Consider the following 27689-nt stretch of genomic DNA (forward strand, 5'->3'; position numbering starts at 1 on the left):
ATCGGAGGTGAGCATAGGATCTGCTTTGAAGCCTTCCCCAGCATCCATTACCCCCGTCTGATAATACACACACACACACACACACCAACACCTCTTATACCATAACAATGCATGATAACCGTAATGTGTAGCGCTAATGAATCTATCCCTACATGCATGAGCCTAATTGGCCATGTTTGGGGTGAATGCCATCCTCCAGACATTTTTGTTGCGGAGATGGACTTTGGTTTCCAATTAGTGTTCTCTCTGCTCGGCTGAAGCCGTGTCTCCATCGAGACCTCATCCAGAAGCATACCTCCCTTCCTGCCCCTTTTTCTCTGTTACCATGACGTCAGGCCGTGCGTCAGGCTCCGTCCCTTACCATAAACACTCACCCAAATAGGCTTGTGTGCATTTGTATGCACACGCTCGCGTGCGTGCGCACACACACAAACCCAGGCATAAGGACACACACACAGACGCACACACACACACACACACACAGACGCGCACACACACAAATGCATACACACACACACGGATATATACACACATAAACACACACAAACCACACACTCGCGCGTGCGCACAAATACGAATGCTTGCATATGCACGCACACACACACACACACACACACACACACACACACACACACACACACACACACACACAAACACACACACAAACTCTCACAGATACACACATGCAGTATCTTGAATAGCGATGAGTCACGCACACTGAACCAAGGTTAAAACACACTTGTGCACACACGGAAATACAGAAGGGCGGTTATGAATTAAAATATTACTCTGAGAGACTGACTATGAGAGACCAGGGAGACGGCGGTTGATTGATTCAAAGGGAAACTTAAGAGAAGAGGAATGAAGTGAAATGAAAGTGGAAGGAGATTAGTTTGTTTTCTGGGGGGGTACTATTTAACCAAGTCATTCAGAGTTTTTATTTAAAATGAGGAAAAGTTAAAGCTTCTTGAGGAAAGGTGGTAGGGGCTAAAAAAAGATGCCAAGAGTTGAAAGCCAGCAGCATACATCCAATAATTTCCTGCAGACCCACTACTGGGTCTGTAGGCACATACAATTAATAGCATGTAGTCTAGCACACAAGCCTCGGGAAGGTAGCCAGCAAACAGCGTAGAGCAGCACACACAGGCAGATTGACAAACAGAAAAAGTATTTCTACGTGGGTTGGTTGAGAGAAGTGATAACCTTGAGAGAGTGAGTGGTGAGGTAACACACACACACACACAGACACACACACCAACACACCATCAGATGTGCTTTGAAAGCCATGAGGACATAATGTTTCGCTGGAGGTGCAGACAGTGCTACTCCTCTACCACCATGTGCCTCTCCTCTCCAAACGCTGTCCTAATGGCCTGCCCCAGTCATGTCCCCTTCTGGCAACATAATCACCTCATCTCTGTTCCTCATTACTAGCCACCAGGGCCTTCTGAATGCCAAGTGCCATGCCATCATTGCCATCATTGTATTCAACGGGCTATGGGAGAAGCAACAGCAACAACAACAACAGCAGCATGCTGGGACAGGTGGCGATAGCCAGATAATATACGATAAAGATAAGGAAGTGAGACGGTGTTTAAGGGCCAGGGGAGGGGGGAAGCCGTTGATGATGACAAAAATCACATACGGGGATGGGAGGGAGGGAGGGAGGGAGGGGGGAGGAAGCGGGAGGTGTTACGGAAAGGGTTTGCGGGGGGGGGGAGGGGAGGTCAAGGGAATTCAAGGTGGGGATGCGACAACAGGCGGTTGTGAAGCAGCGTAACCATGCCGACGGTGGTTCAAAAGAAGGCGAGCCACGACAACAGGCGTTTGGCAGCCTATCCGCCACCCCCTTCCTCCTCGGCACGGTGTCGTGGATAGGGGGAGGTGGAGAGGAAAGACAAAGAGAGATAGAAAGAGAGAGCCTGATAGAGAGTGATAAAGAGAGAGAAAGAGGCCAGGAAATGAAAGGGGAAGTTTCATTTGTCCCTTGTCGGTAGCCAGGTGCTTAAACTCAGGGCTTTATGGTGCATTTTCCTTTCAGAAAAGAAGCACATTAGTGGACTGCAATGCCATCACAGACGTCATTGGTCTAAAAAGCTCACAAACTTGGCCAACCTTGGCTCCTCGTTGAAAGTATATTACTGTGGAAATTAATCCAGTTAACGAGAACACAAGCACTCGCTGCAGAAATGCCGAGGAGCTCTTTGTGTGGGAGTGTGTGTGGGTGGACCCGCGTGGATATGTGTGCATTTGTATACATCTTTGCATGTGTGTGTGTGTATCATAGTGTGTGTGTGTGTGTGTGTGTGTGTGTGTGTGTGTGTGTGTGTGTGTGTGTGTGTGTGTGTGTGTGTGTGTGTGTGTGTGTGTGTGTGTCTAGATGTGCATGTACTTGCATGTGTGGGATTGATTGATTCACTTCCAGCGCTGATTGACGCAAGGGTAAACAAGGGGCGTTGTTTTCTGAGGCTGTCTCTCGCGGAGACACAGACGACGCAGGAGAGAGAGAGAGAGAGAGAGAGAGAGAGAGAGAGAGAGAGAGAGAGAGAGAGAGAGAGAGAGAGAGAGAGCGAGAGAGAGAGAGAGAAAGGGATTAAGAGAGAGATGAATAACATAGCTGACGTATTGTATTCTCTATTTTGAATTAACATCATTTTCATGTGCCTTAATATTCTGCCTTGTCACTGAGGGACAATATCTACTGCCAGTTCCTTATTTTTCATTGAGGTTGTGTTGCAATTATAGGTTCCCTCTTATTATCTGTCTAGTAAATGCTCAATACCCACAAATTATTTTTTGCAGCTCAGGGAAATTTTAGATCGATAGATAGATGAATAGAAATCTAGATAAAAAGAAGGATGCAAACACAAGGTTGTACATTTTTATGAATGGTGTGATGTCAGAGGAGTAATGCAGACTCAATGAATAGGCAACAACAAGCATCACTCGTCCGTGATTCACACTCCCTCTATCTCCCCCTCTCTCTCTCTCTCTCTCTCTCTCTCTCTCTCTCTCTCTCTCTCTCTCTCTCTCTCTCTCTCTCTCCTTGACATACACAGAAGCCAACGCTTGGTGTTAACGCTAAATGCTTTAACATGGCAGAGGTTTTTCTCATAAGAGGAAGAGAACGATTCTCTCTGGTAGGACAGGCATTTGGGCAGGCACAGACGCAGAGCGTACGGCTGCTGCAGGGGAGCAACCGGGGAAATATGAATGGGTGTGGGACGTCAGAGGGAGGGAGAGAGGGAGGGGGAGAGAGAGAGAGAGAGAGAGAGAGAGAGAGAGAGAGAGAGAGAGAGAGAGAGAGAGAGAGAGAGAGAGAGAGAGAGATGCGGGGGGCATCTGATCTCAATGGAATGTTGAGGGAAAAGGAGGACAGGTTACGGTCAGATTACAACAGCGTTTCTGTACGTGTCTTCGTTCAGAATAATTGAAGAACCCAGGATGTTTGGGGGGACTCACCTTCTTTTTGGGGGGAATCAGTGGAGACATCATCCCAGCAGGCCATCTGCTAGGGTCACCTGGTCCTGCCCATGTGTAAAGAACTCATTCAACACACTCAAGCATCACACCAGTGTGGGACGGGGACAAACTTTTCCACAGATGGCCTGTTTAATCTTTTGACTTTGTACAGCCTACACCATAACTTTGGATGAAATCGTTTTGACATCTGATGACGGGGGTTCTTATTTGGGTGCTTGGAGACGCGCCCGGTGCTGGTGGTCCGTGCGCTGCGTTAATCGCTTCCTCTCTCTCTCCCCGCAGAGAGAACAGTGAACTGCGACAGCAATGCCGAGGTGGTGGTTGTAGCGCGTGAGTCATCGCTGGGGGGTTAACTCTGTATCTGCCGTGACATGTCTGTCCTAAAATCAGACAAGAAAGACCAGGCAAGAATAACTATGTCCTGCGCTTTTTCTATACGGACGTTAATAAAACATAACATTACACAACAAGCCTTTTTTCTTGCTTTTATGGTTGATTGTGATGTATCATTGTGCAAGCCATACAATACGTCTTGATGCTATTGTAAATGATTAGCGATGATCTTATACCAAAACCACAACAATCACATCCATCTCGACGGTGAACACGGGTTCTTTCTTGTCGTTAGAAAGTAAAGAGAAGGACTATGCTGGGGAACAAACCACTTGGCTGGTGCTATTTATAACCGGGGAGGGCTTCTTGGTATTCCATATCATCTAGACTGAATCATGGATATGGATTCCTCAGGCGGGCTATTGCGTGTGTGGTGCGATGACGCGGTGGTCAGGTGTTGCTTCATATAACGCAGGGGGAGCTGTCCAAGTGCTGAACAGACAGCAGAACATCCGCGCTCTGAGGGAGATGCCACACGCGTTCACTGCTGCTTAAGCTTTATTACCAAAGGTAAGACGCTCACACGTTGAGTTGTTTTTGTCTTCATTCATTGAAAATCACAATGGATGTCTAGTAGATTAGGGTAAGCGATCGTAGGAGGACGGCGTTCGCTGATCGCAGGACATTTCGTGCTCGATTCGTGCTTAACGAATATTGTTTAACTCTATTGTTCACATGGTCAAAGCATTTCTTTGTGATTTTTTTGTCCAAACAGTGTCAACGAATATGTATTTTTTTAGATTTAAAAGGATGTTTTTTTTATCCGTTATTGTCTGAGAGAAAAGGGGATGGGATCGAGATGGTAGATCGCCAATAACAACGCAAAGTGTGACTCATCCTGGGCTGTGCGTAGCGTATCACTTCGCAACAGCCAAGCGATCCTCTCTTCTTTTAAAACAACATTATCCTCTCTTATGTTGAGGTTAATCGTAAAAAAACCCGTCAAGAAATATGTTTAATCAAAAAAACATTCCAACTGCGTTCATTCAAAGTTGTGATGACCACACTTTAACCCCGTCTCCTCCGTCCTCCCCTCTCTACAGGTAATCGCCTATAATGCTGCATCTCCACCTGAAGTGTCCCGCGGGGGGGGCCGCAGTGCTCGCCCTGCTCCTCCACGCCTGGGTCGGGCCGGGCGCCTCGCTCCCCCGCCACCACCGCTTCCGAGGCGGGGACGGCGGTGAAGCATCCCCAGCTGCCTATCCGCCCAACTCCGACATGATGAAAGCCCTGGAATACATTGAAAACTTGAAGCAACAGCGGAACGGCGGCGGCGGTGGCGCCGGTGGCGGCGGCGGCGGCGGCGGCCGAGACGAGCCCATGGACTACGACGAGGTGGACAAGTTCCGCGTCCTACTCCAGCTCGCCTCGCTCCAGGACGAGGGCGCCGCTAACGGGCAGCCTCAGGTTCCCCCGCCCCGACCGGATGTGTCCGCCGAGCAGCTGGTGAAAGCCCTGCTGAAGACCCTCCAGGATCAGGCCGGGAGGGGCGCCCAGTCCGCCCCGGCGCCGGCACCCGCGGCAGCCGAACCCAGAAACGACCGCCGCGCCTACAGACATCGCACCGGCGTCGCAACCGGCACCGGCACCGGCGGCCCCGTGAGTCCGCCTTCAGAGTTCGGGAACTTCCCCCGACCCCACAAGAAGTACCCGCTGATGTTCGAGGACGAGGAGAACCGGGACGCGTACAAGAGAGCCACGGAGGACCTGGACGAGCAGTACACGCCGCAGAGCCTCGCAAACCTGCGCTCCATCTTCGAGGAGCTGGGGAGGATGCCCACCACGGTCACCGGCCAGAGAAGAGAGCTGGCCGGAGGGGACAACGAGGAGGAGGAGGAGGAGGAGATGTTCAACCCCAGGAACCTGGCATACGAGGACGTGGCCGGAGGAGAGGACTGGCTACCGATGGAGGAGCGGGAGGAGACGGAGGAGGTGGAGAACCGGAGCCACGAGGAGTTCGACCGAGGCCTGCCGGACGGATCCGATCAGGATGAGTTAGAGCGGGAGGAGCTGCAGCGTCGGGCGAGCCAGAACCAAGAGGACTCCGATGACGACACAAAGCTGGTGGATTACTACCTGTTGAAGGTGCTGGAGATGAGCGACCAGACCCAGAAGAGAGATCAGACCGGAGATCAGAAGCAGAAGAGGCTGATCCGCCCCTCCATCCTGGACCCCCGGACGGTTAAAGAGCTGCTGCAGCTGTCGCTGAAGCTCCACGTGCCTCCTCAGGACTTGATCGACATGCTGATCACAGAGGAGATAAGAAAGCTGCACCGCCACCCCCAAGCGTCCCCCCCGTACCGGTCCGGCCAAACACCCAAGATCCGGTACTACAGCCGCAGACTGCCGCTGAAGAATAAACCTCCCCCCGAGGACATGGACAGAGAAGACTTCCTGGACATTATCGGCGTGGAGACCATTAGTAACGAGTATCCTGTGATTCAGAGACCAGCAAAGCCCATTTCATCCATGGATAAAGTGCCTGCGCAATCCGTCTCGGTTGCAAACTCAGCACCGGCCCCAGCTAAAGTCTCCTCTCCCTCCGGGCGCCGGGAGAATTTATTCTTATCCGAGCTCAACAAAATGCCTTTCAAACGAGAAAGGTCAGATATTGGCGATGACGACGATGACGTAGAAGACGAGGTCACGACTTACCTGGCCGCCAAAATCCTCACCGAGTACCCGAACCCCATCTCCAAGCGGGACACGCAGGCGCAACGCAAAGGACCGTTCCCGTACGAATTATACGAGCAGGCCATGAAAGACTACCTAGACCAAGTGGACACTGAGAAAGTTGCCAAAAGAGAATTGGAGGGCGAACCAGAAGATAGCGTCAGCCCCACAGAGAACCAGAGTACAGAGGAGGAGGCCCTGGACAAGACGTCCGCCCCACAAACTGTGAACGAAGAGGAGAAACCGCGCGGGAAACAAATGGCAGGAATGTAGCCCGACAGTTAGCACGAGAACAAATGAAATAATAAGGCTAGCATCGGTCGAAATTATGAATACGATATGTTTATACTGTTTAAAAAAACAAATTACCTGTCTGGTGGACGTGATCTAGTTTACATTACAGAGTTCTATTATATGAAATATAGCCGGTATATTATGAGCATACGGGGCTGTGAGCGAGTGGTGTTGTGACTCGTTATATATTCAGGGTTCGTGGTTTCGATGTTATAATTATTTCAAATTATTTACAAATCTCAAATCAGACCGTCGCCTGCCTTCCAACCCTTTCATATTGCAAAGCTCTGTATTGTTGGCCTACCAGTTGTTGTGCTATATATGCTCATTTTTAAACCATTTTGTACATGTTAAATAATGTGTGGTCAGAGATTAATAAAGCATCAGCGGTATTATTTTTCCTCTTGTCGTCTTGTTTGTCTTATTAATTGAAACACCAATACCCCCGACGATCAGTACACAACCATAAAGTCATTCTAAGAAATGTTATATTATCCCTCTTGTGTAAGCATGAAGAACATAATAGAAAAATTAATATATGCAGTGGTACAAAATACTTTGGTTTTAATAAGCTCCCAAAAATGTGTATAAATTGTACATTGCACAGTGCAAAAACAATGACCACACACACACACACACACACACACACACACACACACACACACACACACACACACACACACACACACACACACACACACACACACACACACACACACACACACACACACACACACACACACACACTCATTATTCTAAGTGTTTTATCTTGAAAACTCTACATGAGCAGCTAATTGCATCCACGGTGTGAGTTAAAATATTTGAAAACGTGCCATTTTCGGATAGCAAGTAATTTAAGGTAAGGCACATCATTAAATACAAACCAGAAAGAAAAACATAAAATTAGAACATTTCAAAAGCAGTTTGAATGCAAATATCATCCTAATAATCAGGTTCTGACACATGTTATTATTGATTTGATGATTGATAGTGTTAGAGAAATGAATCTGTTTTTATGGGAATATAGTAAATACAGCATTAAGTAGCCTATTTCAAACCAACAGTAGGCCTAGTTCATTCTAAAAAGCAAGTTTATGTTACAATCGTACAGTTCCCTGATTACAAGCATCGCCTCAAATTAATGTTAACACAGAAAAAAAAAAACACACTTCCAGTAATTCATACCTCAGACTGGAGGATGAAAATACACAGACAAACCAGGATTCACTTACAATATTTTTTTTTTTTTTCGTAACAACAATGCATGAGTGAAACAAGTAACTAATGGTCTCCTTTTACTCGGCTTCAGTCTCTTCCTCTACAGGACTTCACTACCCATGATCCTTTGCCAGTGTCTTCCCTCTCTCCACATGTCAGAAGGCGGGCTTGCTCATGTACTCCTCCATGGTCTGGAAATAAATATGTGTGTGTGTGTGTGTGTGTGTGTGTGTGTGTGTGTGTGTGTGTGTGTGTGTGTGTGTGTGTGTGTGTGTGTGTGTGTGTGTGTGTGTGTGTGTGTGTGTGTGTGTGTGTGTGTGTGTGTGTGTGTGTGTGGGGGGGGGGGGATAGATATGAAAACACATAGTAACCACACTCTAAATGTGTTAATTGATATTCCATTGCCACATATCTAACCATCACCTGCTAATGTAGTGCAGAGAGAGAGAGAGAGGGAGAGAGAGAGAGAGAGTTGGACACACACGGTCACTAACACAAGCAGAGCTTTCTCTAACCTTGCTGTCCATATTCAAGGTCATCCAAAGAGCTCCACATCATACCAATCACTGTTGTCATCCTAAGGCATAATAATCAAACATGAATGGCAGGGCTGCACTTCGAGATGGAGAGACAGAACTCTGTGTTAGTCACACTTTGTCTAGTGGGGTGGGGGGGCGGGGTTGGAGGGGTAACACACTCAGCTATACAGCAAGGAGCGACCAAGCGAGAAGTGAATACCAGTCAGAGCCTCAACCTACGGCATGTGTTTCGTAGGCTGCTCAGTCTCTCGCTCGCAACTAGGTTGGCAGCGGTCGAGAGAAAGAGAGAAAGAGAGAGAGAGAGGGAGAGAGAGAGAGAGAGAGATAGAAACACCAGCTAATTTGGACCTTCCAAATAACCACTGTTCACTATTAGAAGAAACACTAGCACACAGCACACAGAAGTTGTTCAAATTAACTTCACTATTAAAACTCTCAACACTTGCAACATAACTCAAAAGTATACAGAATCGGGAAGAAAAGTTTGATCAAATCCAAAGATTAATAAAGAAATCATATTGAGAGGCACGCCAAGAACCCATTTAAAGTGTTTTGATGTTTCAAACAATTAACAAAATCAGTTAATATACTTCTGTCAATACCACTAATGCCCTACTAGGGTTGCACGTTAGTTCAACAGTACAGTACAATATACCCACAATGACATCATCCTTGTTCCACAACAATTGTCTGTGTCCAGAATGTATTATTGTAAGTATTCATGTGAATGTTAATCACAAGAATAACTGTCCGAAATAATAACACAGCTTGGTACTGTGATAGTTGCGCTGTATACTACACTGCCTTAAATTAAAAGTCAAGTAGCGTGACAACCCTAGTTCCTGCTAGATACCACAGAAATCAAAGAATATTACATATTGCAGTTAATTGCTACAAAATCCCAGATGCAGAGCCAAACAAAATGAGTTCCTTGTATCTGTGTGCGTGTGAAAGTGTGTGTCATAAAATAAGCATGTGTGCCAGTGTGTGTGTGTGCTTCACCTCCTGAAGCATGTCCGAAGCCTCAATACAACGAGCCACCGTCTGCTTGGAGGTCTCCTGTACCTCCCCTCCAATCAGGAACTCATCCAGGATGAAGTAGGCCTTCTCAAAGTTAAAGATGATGTCCAACTCACACACCTGCAAGAAGGCACCACCCCCCTCTAGTTACGTCATCGCAAGTCAGTCCACTGTCTGACCACAAACATGGCCCAAAATAACCACGGAAGTCACTACCTTGGGAAATCATTAACATTCAAATAATTTGCTTATCTTTCTATCTTGAATTTATAAAAAATAAAAACTTTAAAGCTATTCAGATGAAATTTTACAGGTGAACAACATTATGATAAAGCGCATTGCCAAAAAATGCATATTATAATGAAGTACATTGCCAAAGTATTTGTCCAGTAGTTCCACATAGCGATGCAGTATCTCCAGAGCCAGCAGCTCGTTCTCTTGGTCGTCTATGGCCAGACAGAAGAACAAGCTGGCATACCTGAGGTGAAAAAAAGTGACAATGAGTAGAGATAATGCAAACAGCCATCAGTAAGAGAACACTTTGTCAACGGCGTAAGCTACTCAAGGCATATTACACAAGGTCCGAAAATGTCCTTCCGCCACAAGCCAATGATTACATATTAAACCATTAGCTGGCCGGCAGATTGCTTTTCCCTCCGGTTGGCAAACACACATTCTCCAAGTTAATTTTTGGACCCTGTGTTAATCGGGGAAATACTCACCTCTTGTAAACAACCTTCAGGTCCATCCAGTGCAGGAAGTTGCATGTTTTGGGTTTCCGTGCCAACACCATGGCAGTCATGTCCCTGATGATCTTCTTCTTCTCCCGCTCCGGGGTGGGTGTGAACCACTTCTGCAGACGCAGCCTCCCCTGGCGACTGAAGAGCAGCAGGAAGTGCATCTAACGGCCGAGAAGAAGAAGGCGATGACATAGAGACACATCAGGGGAAATCTGGTAGGATGTGGAAAGTCATTCATGTTTGTAAATGGCAGATGTTCTAACATAAATTATCAGTATCAATATTGGCCTCTCATAATAGATTGTGAATTTATGATTGCTGTACTCCCTTAATCTTTCTGAAGCAAATGTTACTCCCTAGAACAGTGAATAACTATCCTTTTAAAATACCGTACCATTTAATGATTCAAGGGTATCTGAAGTATAGCCAAATGTGGGAATTTATGATGAAACCACACTCTCTCGTTTAGGCTAACAACAGTGGATGGCATGGGTGACAACAGAAACAGAGACAGATCGACTCACACCTGAGATGATAATCCATTATAGAGAATAATTTCAGAATATAACTGAGTTAAAAGGTCTTGCTGATGTTATAGCCTACCATAATTTTGGAGATGGATACATCTTTGGATCTTTTTTTTTTTACAAAAAGAAACCGACAATTCCTGCCATTGCTGTTATATTTCCATATTTCTGAAGTTTCACTCTTAGTAATCCTGGGCCTGCCCCCTGGGATCCCTCGAGGGCAAAAATACCCCTGTTGAGAGTCACGCATCAAGAAAATAATGACACAATGTAACTTAGTGGCTCCACAGCAACTGCGTCAAAATTGACAAACAATTTGACAAAAAAGAAAAATTGTCTTTTGATGTTCACCTATATTTTGTCATGAGATCCTCTTTCACGAGGCCTTCCAAATGATGGTAGGATGTTTTGGACGCTTGTTTCCTCGCTTTGTTATGGTTATGGAGGTCAGAATAAACCTTTTGGTGCGACTCAAAGTTGACAACCGGACTTCTGCAGTTTCCTTTGTTCTTCCTTTCATTGTTGACTTCACAAAGATAAGTGAACGAGCGAACTCCTCAAGCATAGTCCTCGGCACTATGGATTTGACTAACGTCCATACCCTCTCCCCATAAATACAGACAACAACGCTGCCAGATGTTACAAATAATATGGTTGGTCCTATATGTCAAATACAACGCCTATGGAGGTCACCACCGACCCAGAGCAGCCTTTATATCTAGTTTCTCTGGACCAAGATCGGGTTTCATTCATGGAGGCAGAGTAGGCTACCTGCTCAGCTACCGGGGGGCGGGCTCTGGTAGAGCGACCCAACCTGTTTCACAAAGCTTGAGGAAATAAAAAACTATCGTGCTAGATATTCGTGCAGTAATGCTACACGTAATATTTGAAATGTGTCGCTATAGGTAGCCGATCCCGAGTTGGGTTAGTGGCAATAAAAGCGTGTCAAGTGTTTGATCGCTGATCGAAATCTTCCTTTCCGCAGCAGACAGAGTATCTGTCAGCGACAGGTGAACTGCCCTGGACACTACCGTCGTCGAAAGTCCCACAAACAAACAAACGTAGAACGACGGGTACACTTACCATTTTGACGTTTGAATTGGTGATATAAAATGTACAAAGAAATGTTAAAAAAAATTGTAGCAGTAACAATTATACCCTTACTAAGGGTCAACTTGTCTCGTGAAATGCATAGTTCTTGCGCTGCGTCCACTCAAGTGGGCAAGTCGCCTAACTACTCCCTCGTACCTGCGATAGGGTTAGGAGAGACGATCCAAGGGTCCGCACGTACAGTGGGCGGCATCTCGCTCCGGTTCAAACCAATGACTGCTTCGAACGTCTAGTGGGTGCGTCTCTAAAGGAGCAAGAAACAACCACTGATTGGTTGACAACGGAGAAGAGTTCCACCCACTGTACGTTCATACGTTCGGACCCTTGGATTTTGAAAGCTCTTCTCTCCGAGAAATCCACGTCCACGTCATGTCAGCTGAACTGCTGGATTGGTTACAGGTCGAGTCGACTCTCAATGAGGGTGGCAACAATGTATTTTAAATTGCAAATAGGTACCGCCATGGAACTTCTGCACGTTTACAACATAAAAACAATTGATTGAATTATGTTCGGAACATAATACAATTTTATATTTAACCTTAACATTTTAAATCTATTTAAACGCCACAGGTAGACTGCATAACCTGGTTATTCCGGTTGGAGTCGCCAGAGAGCAGCACGCTCCAAGGTCCACCACAGCATTTACGATATTCATTGGCCTGAGGGGTTGATCTGTTTTCTGAGTTCCACTGACGACTGACCTCTCTCTCCATCCTTCTCACTCACTTACTGTCAAAGCCACATTTTTCTGGGCGTTCACTGATGACAAGCCATGTCTCTGTACAGAAATCTCATGTGGTTTTTAAAAGGAATAAAGGAGTATACAAGGTCAGTCCATGTTTTAACCTCCCAATGATGTATTGTAAGTATAGCTGCTTTTTTATTGCTTGAATAGATAGTTTCAGGCATTTGGAGGAAATCAGAGGCGGTGGTGTTGGGTGCTGAGTTGAGTGTTGAGTTTTACTTGTATTTTCACCAGTTATTATTTAATATGAACCTTAGGATAAAATAACTGATATTGTTAGAACTAATTTATATATAATATGAACCTAAATATTATTTCAAATCTTCTGATACTTTAAGCACCAATTGTTCATCAACATGCACCTTAAGATAAAGGAAATGTACTTATACTGTTAGCACCAATTGCTATTTGAACATAAAGAAAACTTTCCTATTCTCCACATTTTAAAACGAGAATCATCCTTACATACTCACTTCCACACAAACCCCCACACACACACACACACTCACCCACACACTCACCCACCCACACACACACACACACACACACACACACGCGCGCACACACACACACACGCACACACACACGCACACACACACACACACACACACACACACACACACACACACACACACACACACACACACACACACACACACACACACACACACACACACACACACACACACACACACACACATACCATGTGCCTTGGCCTCAAAATACAATAGCTCTATTCACAGCTGAAGTGCCTTGTCATTTACGCCTGTACAATCAATAGCAAACACATTTCAAAGGACTTCCAAGTTTCCATTTTCAAAAAACAGTTCACGACTCGCACAGGTTTTGTTGTGTCGGCTTTCAACAGGTCAATAAAATGTAAAATATTTCCTGTTCCCTGATCCCTTTCAGAGATGGGTACCAGTTGGCGTCTAGAGGCTTTGTAGTGGAAGACCTCGTTGTGTCTGCTGTGGGGAGGTCCTTCATGATCACTGGAGCTAACAGTGGCATCGGTAAAGAGACCGCCATGGCTATCGCAAAGAAAGGTAAGCCCATGGATGCGGGGGGGCACTTTGGAATGTGTGGGGTATATAGCAGGGGTTGATACTGGGGTACTTTAACTTTGCAGTATTGTAACTATTCTGAGATATGCGTACTTGAGAGGAGTCATTCTATATTGTGGGTCTTGGACACAAGTGGGCGTGTCCACCTAGATGTGTGGATAGATCAGTCTAGCAGCCTACAAAGTGGACTGTAGCAAACGGTGCTCATTTATACAGCACACCTCTAGGTGGAAACGCCAACTTGTGATGTCAGAAGAGGCTGAATTTCAGAACGGCTTGTATCGGCTAATCACACGCACACCTGGTGGTATAATATGACACCTTTAATCATCAACAAATACTTTTCTTCAAGGATTGAATGTTCCTTGACCTATGATGATAAATAAGTACTACTCAGTACCTTAAGTTATTTTTACTAAACTATACAACATATGATCATGTCCAACCCTTTCTTGGTTGCCAGGTGGGACCATCCACATGGTGTGTAGGAACAAGGATAAAGCTGAGGTGGCTAGGGCAGAGATTATCAGGGAATCTGGCAACCCAGTAAGTCTATTTGGTTATCACTTAGTAGTTAAAACTGATGATTCAGCATTTTTAGAATCTGAAATATTAACTTAAAGACATACAGATGTCGTGCATGTGTCTACATATATGCAAGATGTTTAATGCTCATCCATATACATTTCTTGTGTTCAAATTGAAATCAAAATGTATATTAAATATGGACCACAAATATTAACTTTGGACTAGTTTAGAAAAGGATACAAAAGTTGGCGCTGACTACATATGTGTTCAGGAAGTACATGTCCACATACTGGACATGTCGGAATCAAGCCAAGTGTGGGAGTTTGCAGAGAACTTCAAGAGGCAGTACCCCTCTTTAAATGTGCTGGTAAGAATCCAACATTTTATAATCCTACAAACTCTAGGCCGTGGATGATCTGTATTTCACATTTTTCAGTCATGCAATCTTTGTTTTGTTTTGTCAGATCAACAACGCAGGTTGTATTGTAAATAAGAGAGAGATGAACTCCAATGGACTTGAAAAGAACTTTGCTACCAACACTCTGGGTAAGAATATTCTCCTCTCTCTTGTATTGGACAGAACATAGGGATGTACTGATACTGTTATATACCACTAGCCATGCAGAATCATAACAAAGTCCTATAACTTGGTAACCTATCCCGATTTTACAGAACAAACTTATTATGGGATTATTACCCAATTTAAGTGACAGATGTTTTTAATATCCGTGGCACGTTTGATTTGATATTGGATCGTTGTATATCTCTCAATATGAAACATATGAAAATTTAGCTCAGCCAAGTAGACTTCTATTTGATTCTAGTCAAGCATCCGATAGATTGGACACACTGTGTTTGCATTTAAAGCGCCTGTTTCAGAATCTCTATTAGAGAGGCCATTGTTTTCCCTCCCCATCCTCCTCATCCTCGTCTCTCCAATCCCCCCCCCCCAGGAGTTTACATCCTCACCCAGAGCCTCATCCCTCTCCTCCTGAAGAGCCGAGGTCCTAGGGTGGTACATAAACACACACACAAATGCACAAGCACACATACGCAAAAACACACACAGACACACACAGACAAACACACACACACACACACGTACACACACAAACACTCATACTTAGACGCGCACAAAGAGCTTATCTTCCAGCTTCGTGACGCCATAATGTGAGTCTTGTTCGCCGTGCCGTGGCTGGTGTGTGAGCTCAAACACAGCGGCTCTTTCTCTCTCTGCTCCTCCTCTGGTGGCCAGATCACCGTGTCCTCGGGAGGCATGCTGGTCCAGCGGCTCAGACCCCATAACCTCCAGTCACTAGGGGGGCACTTCTTCAAGGGCGCCCGGGTCTACGCCCAGAACAAGGTATAGAGGGTGATGTCAACCAGCTCCAGTGATATTCTGCATGAGTAAACTGTAATTGATGATTCAATGAATCATTTAGTCCAGAACTTATCCTTTCATATGAAGTTATATACTTCATCAATAATGCCATCACAAGTTACCAGAGCCCAAAGTGATTCATTTAGGGTTAGCCCGTAACCCTTTCTGAAACTATCTGCTGGGTATTTTCACTAGACCTCAACAATTGAACAATGATAAAAATGATAAAAAAAAGGTCACAACATGTTGTTCCTCACAGAGACAGCAGGTGGTGCTCACAGAACACTGGGCCAAAACCAACCTCGTCATCCACTTCTCTGTGATGCACCCCGGGTGGGCTGACACACCAGGTGAGGACCTCCTATGCGCACACACACACACACACACACACACACACACACACACACACACACACACACACACACACACACACACACACACACACACACACACACACACACAGACAGACAGACAGACAGACAGACAGACAGACAGACAGACAGACAGACAGACACACAGACACACAGACACACAGACACAGAAAGACAAGCCTGCGCATACACACAAAACACCATGAGTCCTTACGTATAGTTAGCCTTTGTTAAATTAGTGTGTGCAAGAGCACATATGCCGTTCTGTGAGTGACTGTGTGCGATGGTACTTGTGGATGTGTCTTGTGTCTACCAAGATAATGGGATCCTTTGCATCTTTGTCTCTGCACCATGTGTTTCTGTGTGTGTGTGTTTGAGAGTGTGTTGTCTGTGGTATCTGCTTCAGCTTTCATTTAAACTCTCCTTTCATGTGGATGGCGGTTGTGTTCACTGCTTGAGATTCTATTCAGGATTCACTTTCATTGTGAATCCAAGTGTATGCAACCTCATACATACAAGACACTTTGGGTAAAAGAAGCCACAAAATGGCACACATACTGGTCTTGTATTTGTATAGAAGGAAAACCATTATATAAATAGTATATATCATTACCATAAATACAGAATGGACATCCCGAGCAACCTTACTTTCATACAAGTTTGATTCCTACCTTCATGTTGTTTTACTGACCATTATATTCACTCTCAAACCCTCTCTCACACAAACACACACACACAAACACACACTGAGTAGTGACGGCAATGTCTGGCTTCCTGTTCCATATGATTGCTCACTCCAAGCCGTGTCTGGGTCCATGCCCCAGTTCCGCCAGATGATGGGGGAGCGTCTGCGTACTGCGGTCCAAGGAGCAGACACTGTGGTGTGGCTGGCTCTTTCCGGGGCAGCCGCTGCCACACCCAGCGGCAGCTTCTACCAAGGTGGGCAGTTAATATCAAGAGAATACGACCCGTTCGCCCCCCACCTAGTGCACGGATTGTCACTGGACATTTAAGACACTGTCAATAGTATGCAATGCAAATTAGTCAAGGTGGACCTCAACTGTCCATGCATATCTGACATATACAGGTTAAGTTTGCCTTTCTACCACTCATATTGAGTAAATATATATTGTTAAGGCTTTCATTTAGAAGATTTGTGTTACTTTTTACATTTAATTGTCACTGTCCTGTACTTCTGCAACACCGACATTTTTCACATAGGATGAATTTAGTGCATATTTGCTTAGTGCTTATTTTCTTAAATGGGTGAATACACTAGTGTATACATTTCTAAAGCTTTTGGGACAACCATGACATTCTGACAATTCTTTTCCAGATCGTAAGGTTATCCCGACCCATCTGCCTATGGCTTGGACCCACAGTTCTACCAAAGACGTCCAGAAATTCCTAGCTCAGCTGGACACCCTGGCCCAGAAAACCAAGCCACAGCCCCAGCCCGCGGACCCCCAGCCAGGCAGCCCCACAGAACCCAGGCGGGCGCTGGAGGCCCAGCAGCTCGTATAGACCCGCCCAACAGTTATTACATTAAGATCAACAAATGCCCTTTGTGTCATCTCAATAATAAATTACTTGAAGGTTGTTCGCTCGGTTGAACAGAAAAACCTTCAGATTAAATGTCTTGCTCTTGTTTGTTGTCACTGTCCTCTGTGCTCCGATTCAATTACCAAATGATACCATAGGGACCTTTGGAATAGTGCATTGGCCTAAACTGGATTGCAAAACAAATGGATAAAATATTGCCATGACGCTATCACTTTCACAACATCACTCCTAGATCTCGATGCTACCTTAAGCAGTGGTGTCGCTTATGACGCACACTACAGAGCACGCAGAAGGCATAATAGGTGACATATGGTTGGCCATCAAGTCGTCATGGAAACATGCTGGAGCAGTAAGCAACAAGATCAATTTATGCACGCAACAAATGGCAGCGCTGCAACCCAAAAAATAGACTGTGTCTGTAACAAATGTCCTTATCCCAAGGGTAAAGTTGGAATAACTGATATTAACTTCAAATTTACACAAAAAAGACGTACAATGTTTACTTTACCTGATGCATATTTTGTTCAAACCAGAATAACAGAATTTCAAACCTTTTGTTTGTAAAAAATAAATAAATGAATCAGTGTGGCACGTCACAACAAGCCGTTAGAATAACCATTCTTCAAATTTCCACGCAACCCCTTGAAATGGGCACACAGTTGCATGACTTTAGCTGTGCACAATAATTGGCACTAGTGCAGCACTGGGGATTACGGATCTAGAGACAAAAATATCTGTCTGAATTGGTTGAAAACCTCAGAGTATCAATACTCAGCATTTTTATTTCCTTTTGTACGAATCCACATTTACTGTTTTTAATAATTTTCTCTTTTTTTGACAGTATTGAAAACAAAAAACAAACAAAACAAAAAAAATGTGGTGCATTCACATTTTTCCCAAGGGATTCTTTGCAAGGTGGATCTCTACGAGGGTAAAACAGTGAAAAGCTTGAAGCTGCATCCATCCATGTTAAAACCAACAGAGGAACAAAGTTAAGAACAAGTGGGCCTCCATTTTAAATAATCTACCACACGTCATGGATTATTTTCTGCGTTGAATTTTATTCCATCCCCTTTTCTATCTGCTTCCATGGTCGTTGTTGTTGTTGTTGATGGGTATGTGTTTGTAGGAGATGTTGACTCAGCTTCCCGGTATTTATCTTTAAAAGAAAAAAAAACTCCAGTCCATGCGAAACAACAGTCCAAAAGGAAAAAAATAACAAAAACAAAAACAAAAACAAAAAACTTTGCATCTCCCCCCCCCCCCCCCCCCCCCCCCAACCCCACCCCTCCATCCATCTCCAGTCTCTGAACCACTCGGCTCCTTCTATGCAACGTAGGTGTAGACTTTGCGGTCCTCCGGCGTCCGTGCCAGGTATTCTCTTTCTATTAGTCCTTCTATACGCTTCTTGATGACCACGGGGCTGGGGAGGAAGCGGGATCGCAGCTGCTGGGTCACCTGTCCACGAGGAAAGACAAACCAAAAAAAACTGTTCATTCCTCTATCGAGCCTCATCGATGACTACCTAACAAACAACGGTTCTGGATCGGTCACCGGGTTGTAATGAGCACTGTGTAAAATAATCACTGGTGGGTTTGTGTGTGGTGCCTTCAGCTCGGTACAAGGAGCTTGGTAAACACTTTATTCAGATAATGGTCCATTTCTTAAATTCCCCTTCCCTGTGAGTTTGGGCAAATAATCCTCCAGACAAACCAAATATAGGTATTAGCCATTCGACCATCGATTAAGTTATCCTTCTACCAGCTCACAACTTGGATATACAGGTAAAGGACCAGGATCAGTAGAAAATCAGGAAACATTTTATGATGTTGGTTTTTCTCTTACACAAAGTTATTCTATATTATACATTTGTCGTTGAGGACATTAAAACATACAATGAGAATGTATGTGCGTGTCTGTGTGCGTGTACCTCGGCCACCAGGACGTTGTGCTGCATCTTCTTCCTGGATTTCATGATGCGAACAATGGCTGCCTCGATCTCGTGCTTGCGGTCGTCGTCCACCTTCTGTCGGGTCTCTTTCCTCTCGGGGTCCGACTCGCCTTGCTTAGCAGCCACTGGCGGGGGGAAACCGGAGGAGACGGACGGCGGGCATTAGGGAAGCTTTGAAACAGTGTTTCACTGAGATTCCCCAACCAGGGGGGAAATAGAGTAACCGTGTGGTTCCCAGCGGATGAAGCAAAGTGGGTTAAATCAAGGTTAAGTCTTGAGACATGAACATGAGACTTCTCTATACTGCTGCAGTCGGAACAATTAGCCTAGATAGCGACTGTCTAAAAAGTAGCTTCTACAGGACAGAATGTGCTTTAGAGAAGTTTTCTATCCACAGAAATATGCATATTGTCCATTCTATTCTGGGGTGCTGCTGCTGAATCGCTCATATCCGCCTCTCTGTCCGTCCTAACGGACGCCGCCGGACATCCTTCAGGTAGACAGGATTCCAGAGGGTCGGGAAGGGCTGTCCCTAGTGGCCGGACCGCAGCGCTGCACCCACCTGTTTGTATTTTAACTCTGTGTAGTTTGGAGGTGAACTGATCGTTGACTGTAAACATGTGGCCGTTCTCGATCTCCTTGGACTTGGGCTCCTTGGTGAGCACCCTCTGGGTGGGCTTCCCGCAGGCCAGCGACTGCAGAGCCCGCACCAACTCCCTCTCAGGGATGTCCGTCTCCTGCTGGATCTCCTGTTGAGGGGCAGGAGGAGGGAGAGCAGCTCACAGACGTGTCACAGAAACCTGAACAGATATAAACTACACTTTGGTCGTTCAATAGCCTTACATGAAAACGTATACTCAGATGATGAACTTTGCGTAAGGTTTTATCAATCCGTTAGTTTTTAAATGTTTTTTGAGTCTTGTTGTCTTGCATATTTAATACAGTAGAAACTGCATGTCCAAAATGGTTTGACTTTACGTCTAATGTAATCCAATTAAAATAATAATAATCTATAAAATAAAAAATGACCTCAACCCTATAAAATACATGCACAAATATGTATAAACAAATCCCTGCATGGCCTTAATCCATGTTAAAGGGGAGCTGGAGGGAGGCTGTGTGGGGCCGTACCTCAAAGGTGGACTTGTCTCTGTTGTTGAACAGCATTAGGATGGTCATCTGGAAGGTGGACACCTGAAGTATGTGCTTGCGTGTGTTGGAGCCCGTCACCTGGGCCCCGCCCACGCCTACTTCAGACCCATCCTCCTGCAGAAGAAGTCAATGTCAGAGGACATTAAAACATAGTAATAATGATAATAGTGCATGAATGATCAGACAGGTGGCAAAGGCCAGAGGATTTCAGATGGACCTGCAAAGGCATCCCTCCATGTCAGATCCAACCATGAAACGAACACCCCCTAATTAATGGAAGTACGGGAAGGGAAGAACCCGACTTGTGTCAGGCTAGTTGGGCACATTATCTAGATGGCTTTGCATCACGCTGCCCCATACGAGTCTTGATTATGTCGATGCTAAAGAGAAACCCATAATCTTTATTTAGGTCGATACCTTCTTGATAGCTCCATAGAAGGTGGCGTTGAGGTCCGCTGAACCCATGTGGTGCTGGAGTGTGAGCTGCCGACCGCTGTGCTTGGCCAGGTAAAACCTGCAACATACAGCCCCAGCAGACAGGCTCACTACCGGCACTGAGGACAGTCAACACACAAATGTCTTTGACCAACTGAGCAGCCCTACCTTCTGAAGACCTCGAAGGCGTGTCTGGGGGAGGGAGGGATAGTGCACTTGGGTGTGGCTGACTGCGTGGGCCAGTAGCCTGTAGTGAGGACTCTGACTGTGAGGTCGACACCACCGAGAGACACCTGAGACCAAAAGGAGGAGAGAAGTAGAGTTAGAAATCCACAGAATCACACAAAGCCTTGGCTTGCCACGAGAACCTGCCAAATCCCACTTTGTCACAAAACAGGTGTGAGCCCCCAGTTTGGCCTCCCCTTTAAATAAACAAGCTGTATGAAGCCATTGTTAGGTCAACTGCATCAACGGTTGTCTCTACACAAGCATGAAGCTTAGAGCATGAAGCGCTAAGCATTGTCATTACCCCGGTGGACTGCAAGTGTTGCCTGAACTCATCCATAGTGGTGTTTGAGATGCTCATGTCTCTGAACATCCCTTCCAGTTTGGAGGTGAACTGACAGCCACATTCCGTCTGCAAATAGAATATGAAGGGACACTTTAGACTCCAACCGACCAATCACAACATAGACGCATCGAACAGACACACAGACAAAACCTTTGCTCTTTACCTTGAGCTTTGAGATCATGTTCTTCTCCGAGTCGTCCGAGACGCTCTTGTTGGTGAGCAGCCGGCGGGCCAGGTGCTGCTTGTAGTACCTCTCGAACACGTCCTTCTCCTGCATGAACCTGAACAGCACCATAGCCTTGTCCAGGATGGACTCCACCTCCTGCTCCGTAAGCTGGGGGAAACAAAATGAACAATAAACATGAAATATTTAACTGTAGTTTGCCCTGTACAAACACACTGCAGTGTCAAGCTTTGATTTTGAATGAGTTATTAGCTTTTTTTCCCCCATTCAGAACAAGCCAACTGTCATTCAAATGTGGATTGTTTATATATTTTCAGATGAAATATGTCCCATACCCCTTTGACTCCCTTCTTCAGCTTATCGTCAATGAAGAGCGACAGGTACTCAGGCGAGCGGGAGTTTAGGTTGAGGAAATACTCAAAGTCTCCCGCGATGGTCTGCTTGAAGAGTCTGTCGTTGTTGAAAGACTCCAGAAGGAAGCGGTCAAATCGTGTCTTTAAGTCCAAGAGGCCCTGTGAGAATTTAAAATAGCCATTTCAAGTACAGTAACATCTGTAAATCATCCAGCTCTAATATGAGTAAGTTGTCTAAGCTAAGTTAGATGTCATTTCCTTTGTGCTCTTTAAGACAGGCCTACCTGAATGTAGTCCACTGGGTTCTTTCCCTCTCCCTCCTCGGACACCAGAGCCTTGCCCTGCTCCCGGAGGTAGGAACTCATACACTCGCACATGGTCTTCAGGCCGTTAGGAACGCGGCTGAATAGTTTGTACATGCAACCCAGGTCTGGACGATGAGAGTCAAAAGCAAAACCGTTGGTAAACAGGCCATAAAATGTACCGACAACATCAATGTAAAGACACTACAAGGTGACGCTGGGACGCGTTGGATTTTCAGTTACCTTCGGTCTTGCCGTTCTTCAGCATATGAACCAGGCCGGAGTTCTCCATCTCCACGATGGTCTTCATGTGTTTGGAGATGAGCTCCCGCTCCACCACCTTTACGATGGGCTCCTCTGTCGTCTTGTCCAGGCAGTGCATGACTCGCTCAATCTCCTCGTTGATGCGCGCCTCCACCTTCTTGATGTACACACTGGCACTGTTCTCCGCCAGGAACTTCTGGCTCTCCATCTGGTGCAGACGAGGGGAATGATGACTAACGTTAGGCACCGGGAGAGGCTTGCCCGCGTTGACAACAAACAAGACAGGATCAACTCACTTGGAAGAATTCAGCGGACATATCCAAGAAGGGACCCTCAAAGTCCTCCTCGTAGACCGACCTTCCTTCCAGGCCCAGGATCATCAGCATCTGACAGGCATTCCGGATCGCTCCTCTGCAACATTACGACGTACAGTGGGTTGCGATTAAAGAGTCATGCGTGAGAGTTGTGCTGGACGACCAAACAACCCAGTCGTAAGCTACAAGTTTGGTTGACCCCGTCCTACCTGTCCACCACCTCCCCTTTCCTCTCGCGCGCGATCATGTCCAGAAGGGTCTGTCGGAGGTGGTCTCGGATGCAGCCGTAGCGCACCACCTGGTCTCTGAAGATGATGAGGCCCAGGTTGTACACGTTCTCTACGTTGTTCTGCTGGACGTATACCCGGTCCTGGGGTGCCACAGAAAGAGAGTAGAGGAGGGAGAAGGTGGAGAGGAGAAAATAAAATGGAACAGATTGTGTCAAAGAGCTGCATGTCCACAATCAACCTATTTATATTCATGCATGTTTAGCACAAAGCTTTACCCGGGAGTAAAGTATGCACAGAAAGGTGCCATGGGGCATGCCATTGCAGCACTTTTAATAATATGCTTGGAACAGCAATTTCTAATGAAACTGCTTCCATCACAAGTGATAAATACACCACATCATACAACACACTGTTTGGTTCCAGCAATCCCAAGGAAAAGATAAAATTAGATCAGTCTCTTACTGGAGATACTGCACCAGGAGTGCATCTGGTGGACTACAGCAAAGTAGAAACTCTCTTTATGTGGTTAAGTGTGCGTGTCTCTCTCTCTCCTTGAGAGTGCTGCCTTAACACAGAGCTTGCAACAAGTAATCGAGAGCTCTGGCTCTGCACCAGTTAAATGCCCCAAAGCCAACTGCCCAGCCAATGATTGGAGCGAAGGAGGTGTTGTTAGGAAAGGAAAAAGGTTGCCTTGAGTTATAACTAACCAAAGGGGGCTCCCCTTACACACAACCCTATGAACACTTTGGGGGGCTGGCCTACGAGAATAAATCAGTTGGGCTGGTTGCTTAAGAAAACTAATAGCATATTCACAACAAGCTAACAGAGGCCCTTTGTCTGGCTTTGAAAAGCACCCTAGGGTCCTCCAGCCAAACTCCAGCTAAAGGATGTAGGTAGTGCTGGGAAGTAAAGGACACAATGGACTGGCTCCTCTATTCCGTAAATTATTCATGCAATACACATAGGGTTCAGTTGAACCCATTAATGTAATACCTCGAGAAATCACTGCCTCTTAAAAGACAGAAGCTACATTATCATGTACGTGTGTCTGACAAACCAGACAAAGCGTCAAACACTTACCATATACATAAGGATGTCTCTGATCATGACCATGGCGGTCTGATGGTCGTTCCACGCTTGGTTCAGTGTTTGCAGAAAGTTATTGTTGAGGGAGTTCAGGACATCTTCTCGTACCTGAAGTGAAAGGTCAGAAAAGTAGCAACCCACATCAGTTATGCAAACTGTAGAAAACAATTTAGGAGCTCAGACTTCATAGTAAGCATGACTTCAAAATAGCTTTTAAACGCCTTTGGGGTCTACTCATATTGCTATTTTGGAAACAAATGTTGAAACGTTAGTTTGTCAAGCGCAGCTCCTTACTTTATTGATGAGGTGTTCCGTGACGACCTCTCGCAAGCCTGTGTAGAGCTTCTCCCCGTGCTTGTGGAGCACCATGGTGTAGGCATTCCTGTACAGCTCCTCAAAGCTCAGCCCACTGTTGTTCTTCCTCTGAATCTCCTGGATGGCATTCTTTAGAAGGTCCCAGATGTTGTTTACGTACTTTTCATCCATTGTCATCTGAAAAGAATAAGATGGTAATACTTATTGCAATTGCACCTATTTGTCACAATTTTAAGTAGGGACCAATATTACCAATAGTGCTATTGCATTTGATTTTCTTTATTTACTGTTTTGTCAATATTATTGTTCATTGTTATTCAAAGGATTTCTAGAAAAAACAACAATTTATGGTTAATATTTTTTGCGCAATTATGTTAATTATTTCATTATTATTTTGGCAGGTATATCAACCGATGTGTAGGTCAGAACAATAATTTTTTTTTTACATAAACACACTCGATTATTTCAAATAATATACCTTCTAGCTGATGGCTAGTTTTCTTATGTTTGAGATCAAGTAGGGGGAAATAATACTTATTCATGTTGTGTGATGATAGGCTACCTGTCAGAGACGATATTGTGACAGTAATAAGCAGAGGCCACTAGAAACACACGCTTTGGGAACATATATATATATAATATATATATATATGTTTGCATGTGACAATCCTAGAATCAAATATATATAATACAGTATAACATAATAGTTCACATATTAAACTAGCAGACAATTATTTGATTACAGATAGGGAAGAGAGCAGAGAGCTTTTATAGCCTGCATGTAAAACAGACAACTGCCCCACCTGAATTTACCTACAGGTTTGAGATGATGGAAAAGAGAAAGTTGCATTATGCCACACTAGGTATGACATTTTGGTATAGCCCAATGTAATAATTAATTACAATGCATTGTGTTTTGAGGGATGTGTGTGTGTGTGTGTGTGTGTGTGTGTGTGTGTGTGTGTGTGTGTGTGGGGGGGGTGATATATTTTAATCATAACCTTGCCAAGAAGTAGACAGACAGATATTTCAGAGCCATGGTGTGTTACAATAAACTCAGATAGTCAATTAGATAACGGAAATGCCATGGAACCTTATCCAGTTAAACAATAACAAGTATCCAAAGGACACAGCGTCATCTACAAAACACTAGGCATGCAGCTTAATCGATCGATGGTACATTATAATCTTGATTTGACATCCCCACTCTGGGCCTCCTCAACTTACTAACGCCCGACACTTTTAATGTCCGGTAAAGGGACGAAACCAGCCCGACTCGATCATCCCATAAATCTTAATTCAGGATGCATCGGTCGTTGAGGCAGGCCTGCATTTCTCACTCCATTGGCAACTAACGGTCCTGAGGCACAACAACCACAGTGATCGCAAGTCCACTATTACAATCACACCTTTAGTAAACCGTGTTCTTGGATAGGGGGACAATTATGTGTCTTGTAGGGTAACGTTAACCCAGCAAGTTTACCGCACCAACAAGACGGAGCAAATGACAATTGCAGACAACAAAGTATCGTAAACATTCATAATTCCGTTGGATCGAGACACGATCCACCAACGTTACACAAGCTTCAACCAAGGTTGACGAAAATCAAAACTGTTCATAATGTCACTCCGTTATAAACAGTGGGTCACAAACATGAACGATAGCGAACTAAAGTTAGCCGCTAAGGCTATTAGCTAGCCTCTGATGCTAAACCACTACGTACTAGCACAGTCAGAGGGGGCTAGCACACGGGCCTGTTAGCCTCCGACTCAACCATCCTGACACACCAGCACTTCGCCTCCTTTACTCTCATATTCTTAAGACGGCGCTGACATTATGGAACCTGGACGCCAACCCATGGCAACTATAATGCACAGCCACTCGGATACCCTCCCCCACTTGGTACAATAAATACAACTGTCTGACGGTGGATTTAACTTTAAAAGCCTAGGATCCATCTCATAGTCGTGCAGCTAGCTCAGTTAGCACCAGCTAGCTCAGCGATCCCTCATCCCCGGCCTTCGAGTCTCGTAGTGAGGGGCAGAGCGACGCGGCTGCCGGCGGTCACTTACAGGAAAAGCTCGTATCCTCATCTTGGTATCCCTCTTAGTGCCGCCTTTGAGACTGGACATAATTGGTTAGCACGACTCTCGTTTCTAAGTTAACATGAAAGGCAAGTGATATTATTTTCCAGGTGATGGAAAGTGGTGTGGATGTCCTAGACGTCCCGTTTAGGAACACGGTCTGGCTGTATTTTCTGCTCTGTTGTTGACACTCGCTCGCTGTCCAATCTGGGAGCTAACGTTAGCTAGTCGCAGTGATGGCGGACAGCGATCTTCCACTGCGCAACGACCAACTCGCGCGAGAGGAAACTTTAGAGACTGACAGGTGCATGCTACAGGTTGACATGTCCCTCTGACTGGGGCGGTGACATTTGACATCAGCACTGTTGTTTTGATTAATTAAATAGATCATTGCGAATTAATTGAGACTGTACTTAAAGTGTTGGAAAATTAGATCAATATGATTGAATACATAGGCTGATGTCAAAATTATTTAATAAATACAAAAGAATAAGAATAAATCAGTATTTTCAAGACATTCAAGAATGTGCGTGTGCGTGTGCGTGAGCGTGTGTCCACTTTAGCCTATAAATAATATAGTAGGCCTAGGTCTAAACTACTGTCATGGCAGTTGCAGTATTATAACAAACGAGTTAAAAAAAAGAAAAACATGTACCACTGAACGTTATTGTAAAATATCGATGTATTTTCTAAAGGAAACATCCATTGGTTAATGTGCACTGTAAGCGCCATCATTTGTCATGCCCCAATTATCCAACGGATGGCGCTATAGTGTTTGTTTTGCAGCTTCTCCTCATC

General features: G+C 45.2%; 4 protein-coding genes across 8 annotated transcripts; 2 read left to right on the plus strand and 2 right to left on the minus strand.

Moving 5' to 3' along the window:
- The first annotated feature begins 4233 nt into the window (after positions 1-4233).
- Positions 4234-7244, plus strand: scg2b (secretogranin II b). The gene is made up of 2 exons (XM_060059369.1): positions 4234-4386; positions 4920-7244. Exon 2 carries the CDS (start codon positions 4933-4935, stop codon positions 6820-6822), a length of 1890 nt encoding a protein of 629 aa, XP_059915352.1. The 5' UTR covers positions 4234-4386; positions 4920-4932; the 3' UTR covers positions 6823-7244.
- Positions 7245-7678: 434 nt separating this feature from the next.
- On the minus strand, positions 7679-12138 carry ap1s3b (adaptor related protein complex 1 subunit sigma 3b). 2 transcript variants are annotated; one of them, XM_060059374.1, is made up of 6 exons: positions 11971-12138; positions 10343-10521; positions 9990-10098; positions 9603-9740; positions 8577-8638; positions 7679-8252 (listed from the first exon to the last, which is right to left on the minus strand). In XM_060059374.1, exons 1-5 carry the CDS (start codon positions 11971-11973, stop codon positions 8597-8599), a joined length of 471 nt encoding a protein of 156 aa, XP_059915357.1. In that variant the 5' UTR covers positions 11974-12138; the 3' UTR covers positions 7679-8252; positions 8577-8596. The 2 variants fall into 2 exon arrangements, with proteins under 2 accessions (XP_059915357.1, XP_059915360.1); XM_060059377.1 differs by lacking the exon at positions 8577-8638 and having other exon boundaries at positions 11971-12136.
- A 497-nt stretch (positions 12139-12635) lies between these two features.
- Positions 12636-17734, plus strand: LOC132463314 (dehydrogenase/reductase SDR family member 12-like). 3 transcript variants are annotated; one of them, XM_060059372.1, is made up of 10 exons: positions 12636-12825; positions 13655-13788; positions 14270-14352; positions 14606-14701; positions 14799-14880; positions 15288-15349; positions 15590-15697; positions 15975-16065; positions 16911-17025; positions 17423-17562. In XM_060059372.1, exons 1-10 carry the CDS (start codon positions 12770-12772, stop codon positions 17427-17429), a joined length of 834 nt encoding a protein of 277 aa, XP_059915355.1. In that variant the 5' UTR covers positions 12636-12769; the 3' UTR covers positions 17430-17562. The 3 variants fall into 3 exon arrangements, with proteins under 3 accessions (XP_059915355.1, XP_059915353.1, XP_059915354.1); XM_060059370.1 differs by having other exon boundaries at positions 12639-12825; positions 16888-17025; positions 17423-17734; XM_060059371.1 differs by having other exon boundaries at positions 12729-12859; positions 16888-17025; positions 17423-17734.
- A 658-nt stretch (positions 17735-18392) lies between these two features.
- LOC132463311 (cullin-3-like) lies at positions 18393-27162 on the minus strand. 2 transcript variants are annotated; one of them, XM_060059368.1, is made up of 16 exons: positions 26880-27162; positions 24786-24983; positions 24486-24599; positions 23385-23545; positions 23158-23272; positions 22841-23069; positions 22580-22725; positions 22278-22454; positions 21922-22092; positions 21717-21824; positions 21356-21480; positions 21170-21266; positions 20732-20866; positions 20163-20349; positions 19580-19725; positions 18393-19107 (listed from the first exon to the last, which is right to left on the minus strand). In XM_060059368.1, the coding sequence occupies exons 1-16, from the start codon at positions 26937-26939 to the stop codon at positions 18976-18978; spliced, it is 2301 nt and encodes a 766-aa protein (XP_059915351.1). In that variant the 5' UTR covers positions 26940-27162; the 3' UTR covers positions 18393-18975. The 2 variants fall into 2 exon arrangements, with proteins under 2 accessions (XP_059915351.1, XP_059915350.1); XM_060059367.1 differs by having other exon boundaries at positions 20732-20869.
- Between the last annotated feature and the right edge of the window lie 527 nt (positions 27163-27689).

The sequence above is a fragment of the Gadus macrocephalus genome, chromosome 8, assembly GCF_031168955.1.
Source record: "Gadus macrocephalus chromosome 8, ASM3116895v1".
Taxonomy (NCBI): Eukaryota; Metazoa; Chordata; class Actinopteri; order Gadiformes; family Gadidae; genus Gadus; species Gadus macrocephalus.

Excerpts from the sequence above, each read along its gene's own strand:
- scg2b (XM_060059369.1), top strand. The coding sequence starts at position 4,933 with ATGCTGCATCTCCACCTGAAGTGTCCCGCGGGGGGGGCCGCAGTGCTC.
- ap1s3b (XM_060059374.1), bottom strand. Across the intron at positions 10,099-10,342 it reads CTGAAGGTTGTTTACAAGAG|GTATGCCAGCTTGTTCTTCT; the intron begins GTGAGTATTTCC and ends TTTTCACCTCAG. Across the intron at positions 9,741-9,989 it reads TGGACAAATACTTTGGCAAT|GTGTGTGAGTTGGACATCAT; the intron begins GTACTTCATTAT and ends GCCTTCTTGCAG.
- LOC132463314 (XM_060059370.1), top strand. The coding sequence starts at position 12,770 with ATGTCTCTGTACAGAAATCTCATGTGGTTTTTAAAAGGAATAAAGGAG. Across the intron at positions 14,702-14,798 it reads ACCCCTCTTTAAATGTGCTG|ATCAACAACGCAGGTTGTAT; the intron begins GTAAGAATCCAA and ends TTGTTTTGTCAG. Across the intron at positions 15,698-15,974 it reads GGGTCTACGCCCAGAACAAG|AGACAGCAGGTGGTGCTCAC; the intron begins GTATAGAGGGTG and ends TGTTCCTCACAG.
- LOC132463311 (XM_060059367.1), bottom strand. The coding sequence starts at position 26,939 with ATGTCCAGTCTCAAAGGCGGCACTAAGAGGGATACCAAGATGAGGATA. Across the intron at positions 24,600-24,785 it reads CGGAACACCTCATCAATAAA|GTACGAGAAGATGTCCTGAA; the intron begins GTAAGGAGCTGC and ends CTTTCACTTCAG. Across the intron at positions 23,070-23,157 it reads TGTCCGCTGAATTCTTCCAA|ATGGAGAGCCAGAAGTTCCT; the intron begins GTGAGTTGATCC and ends CGTCTGCACCAG.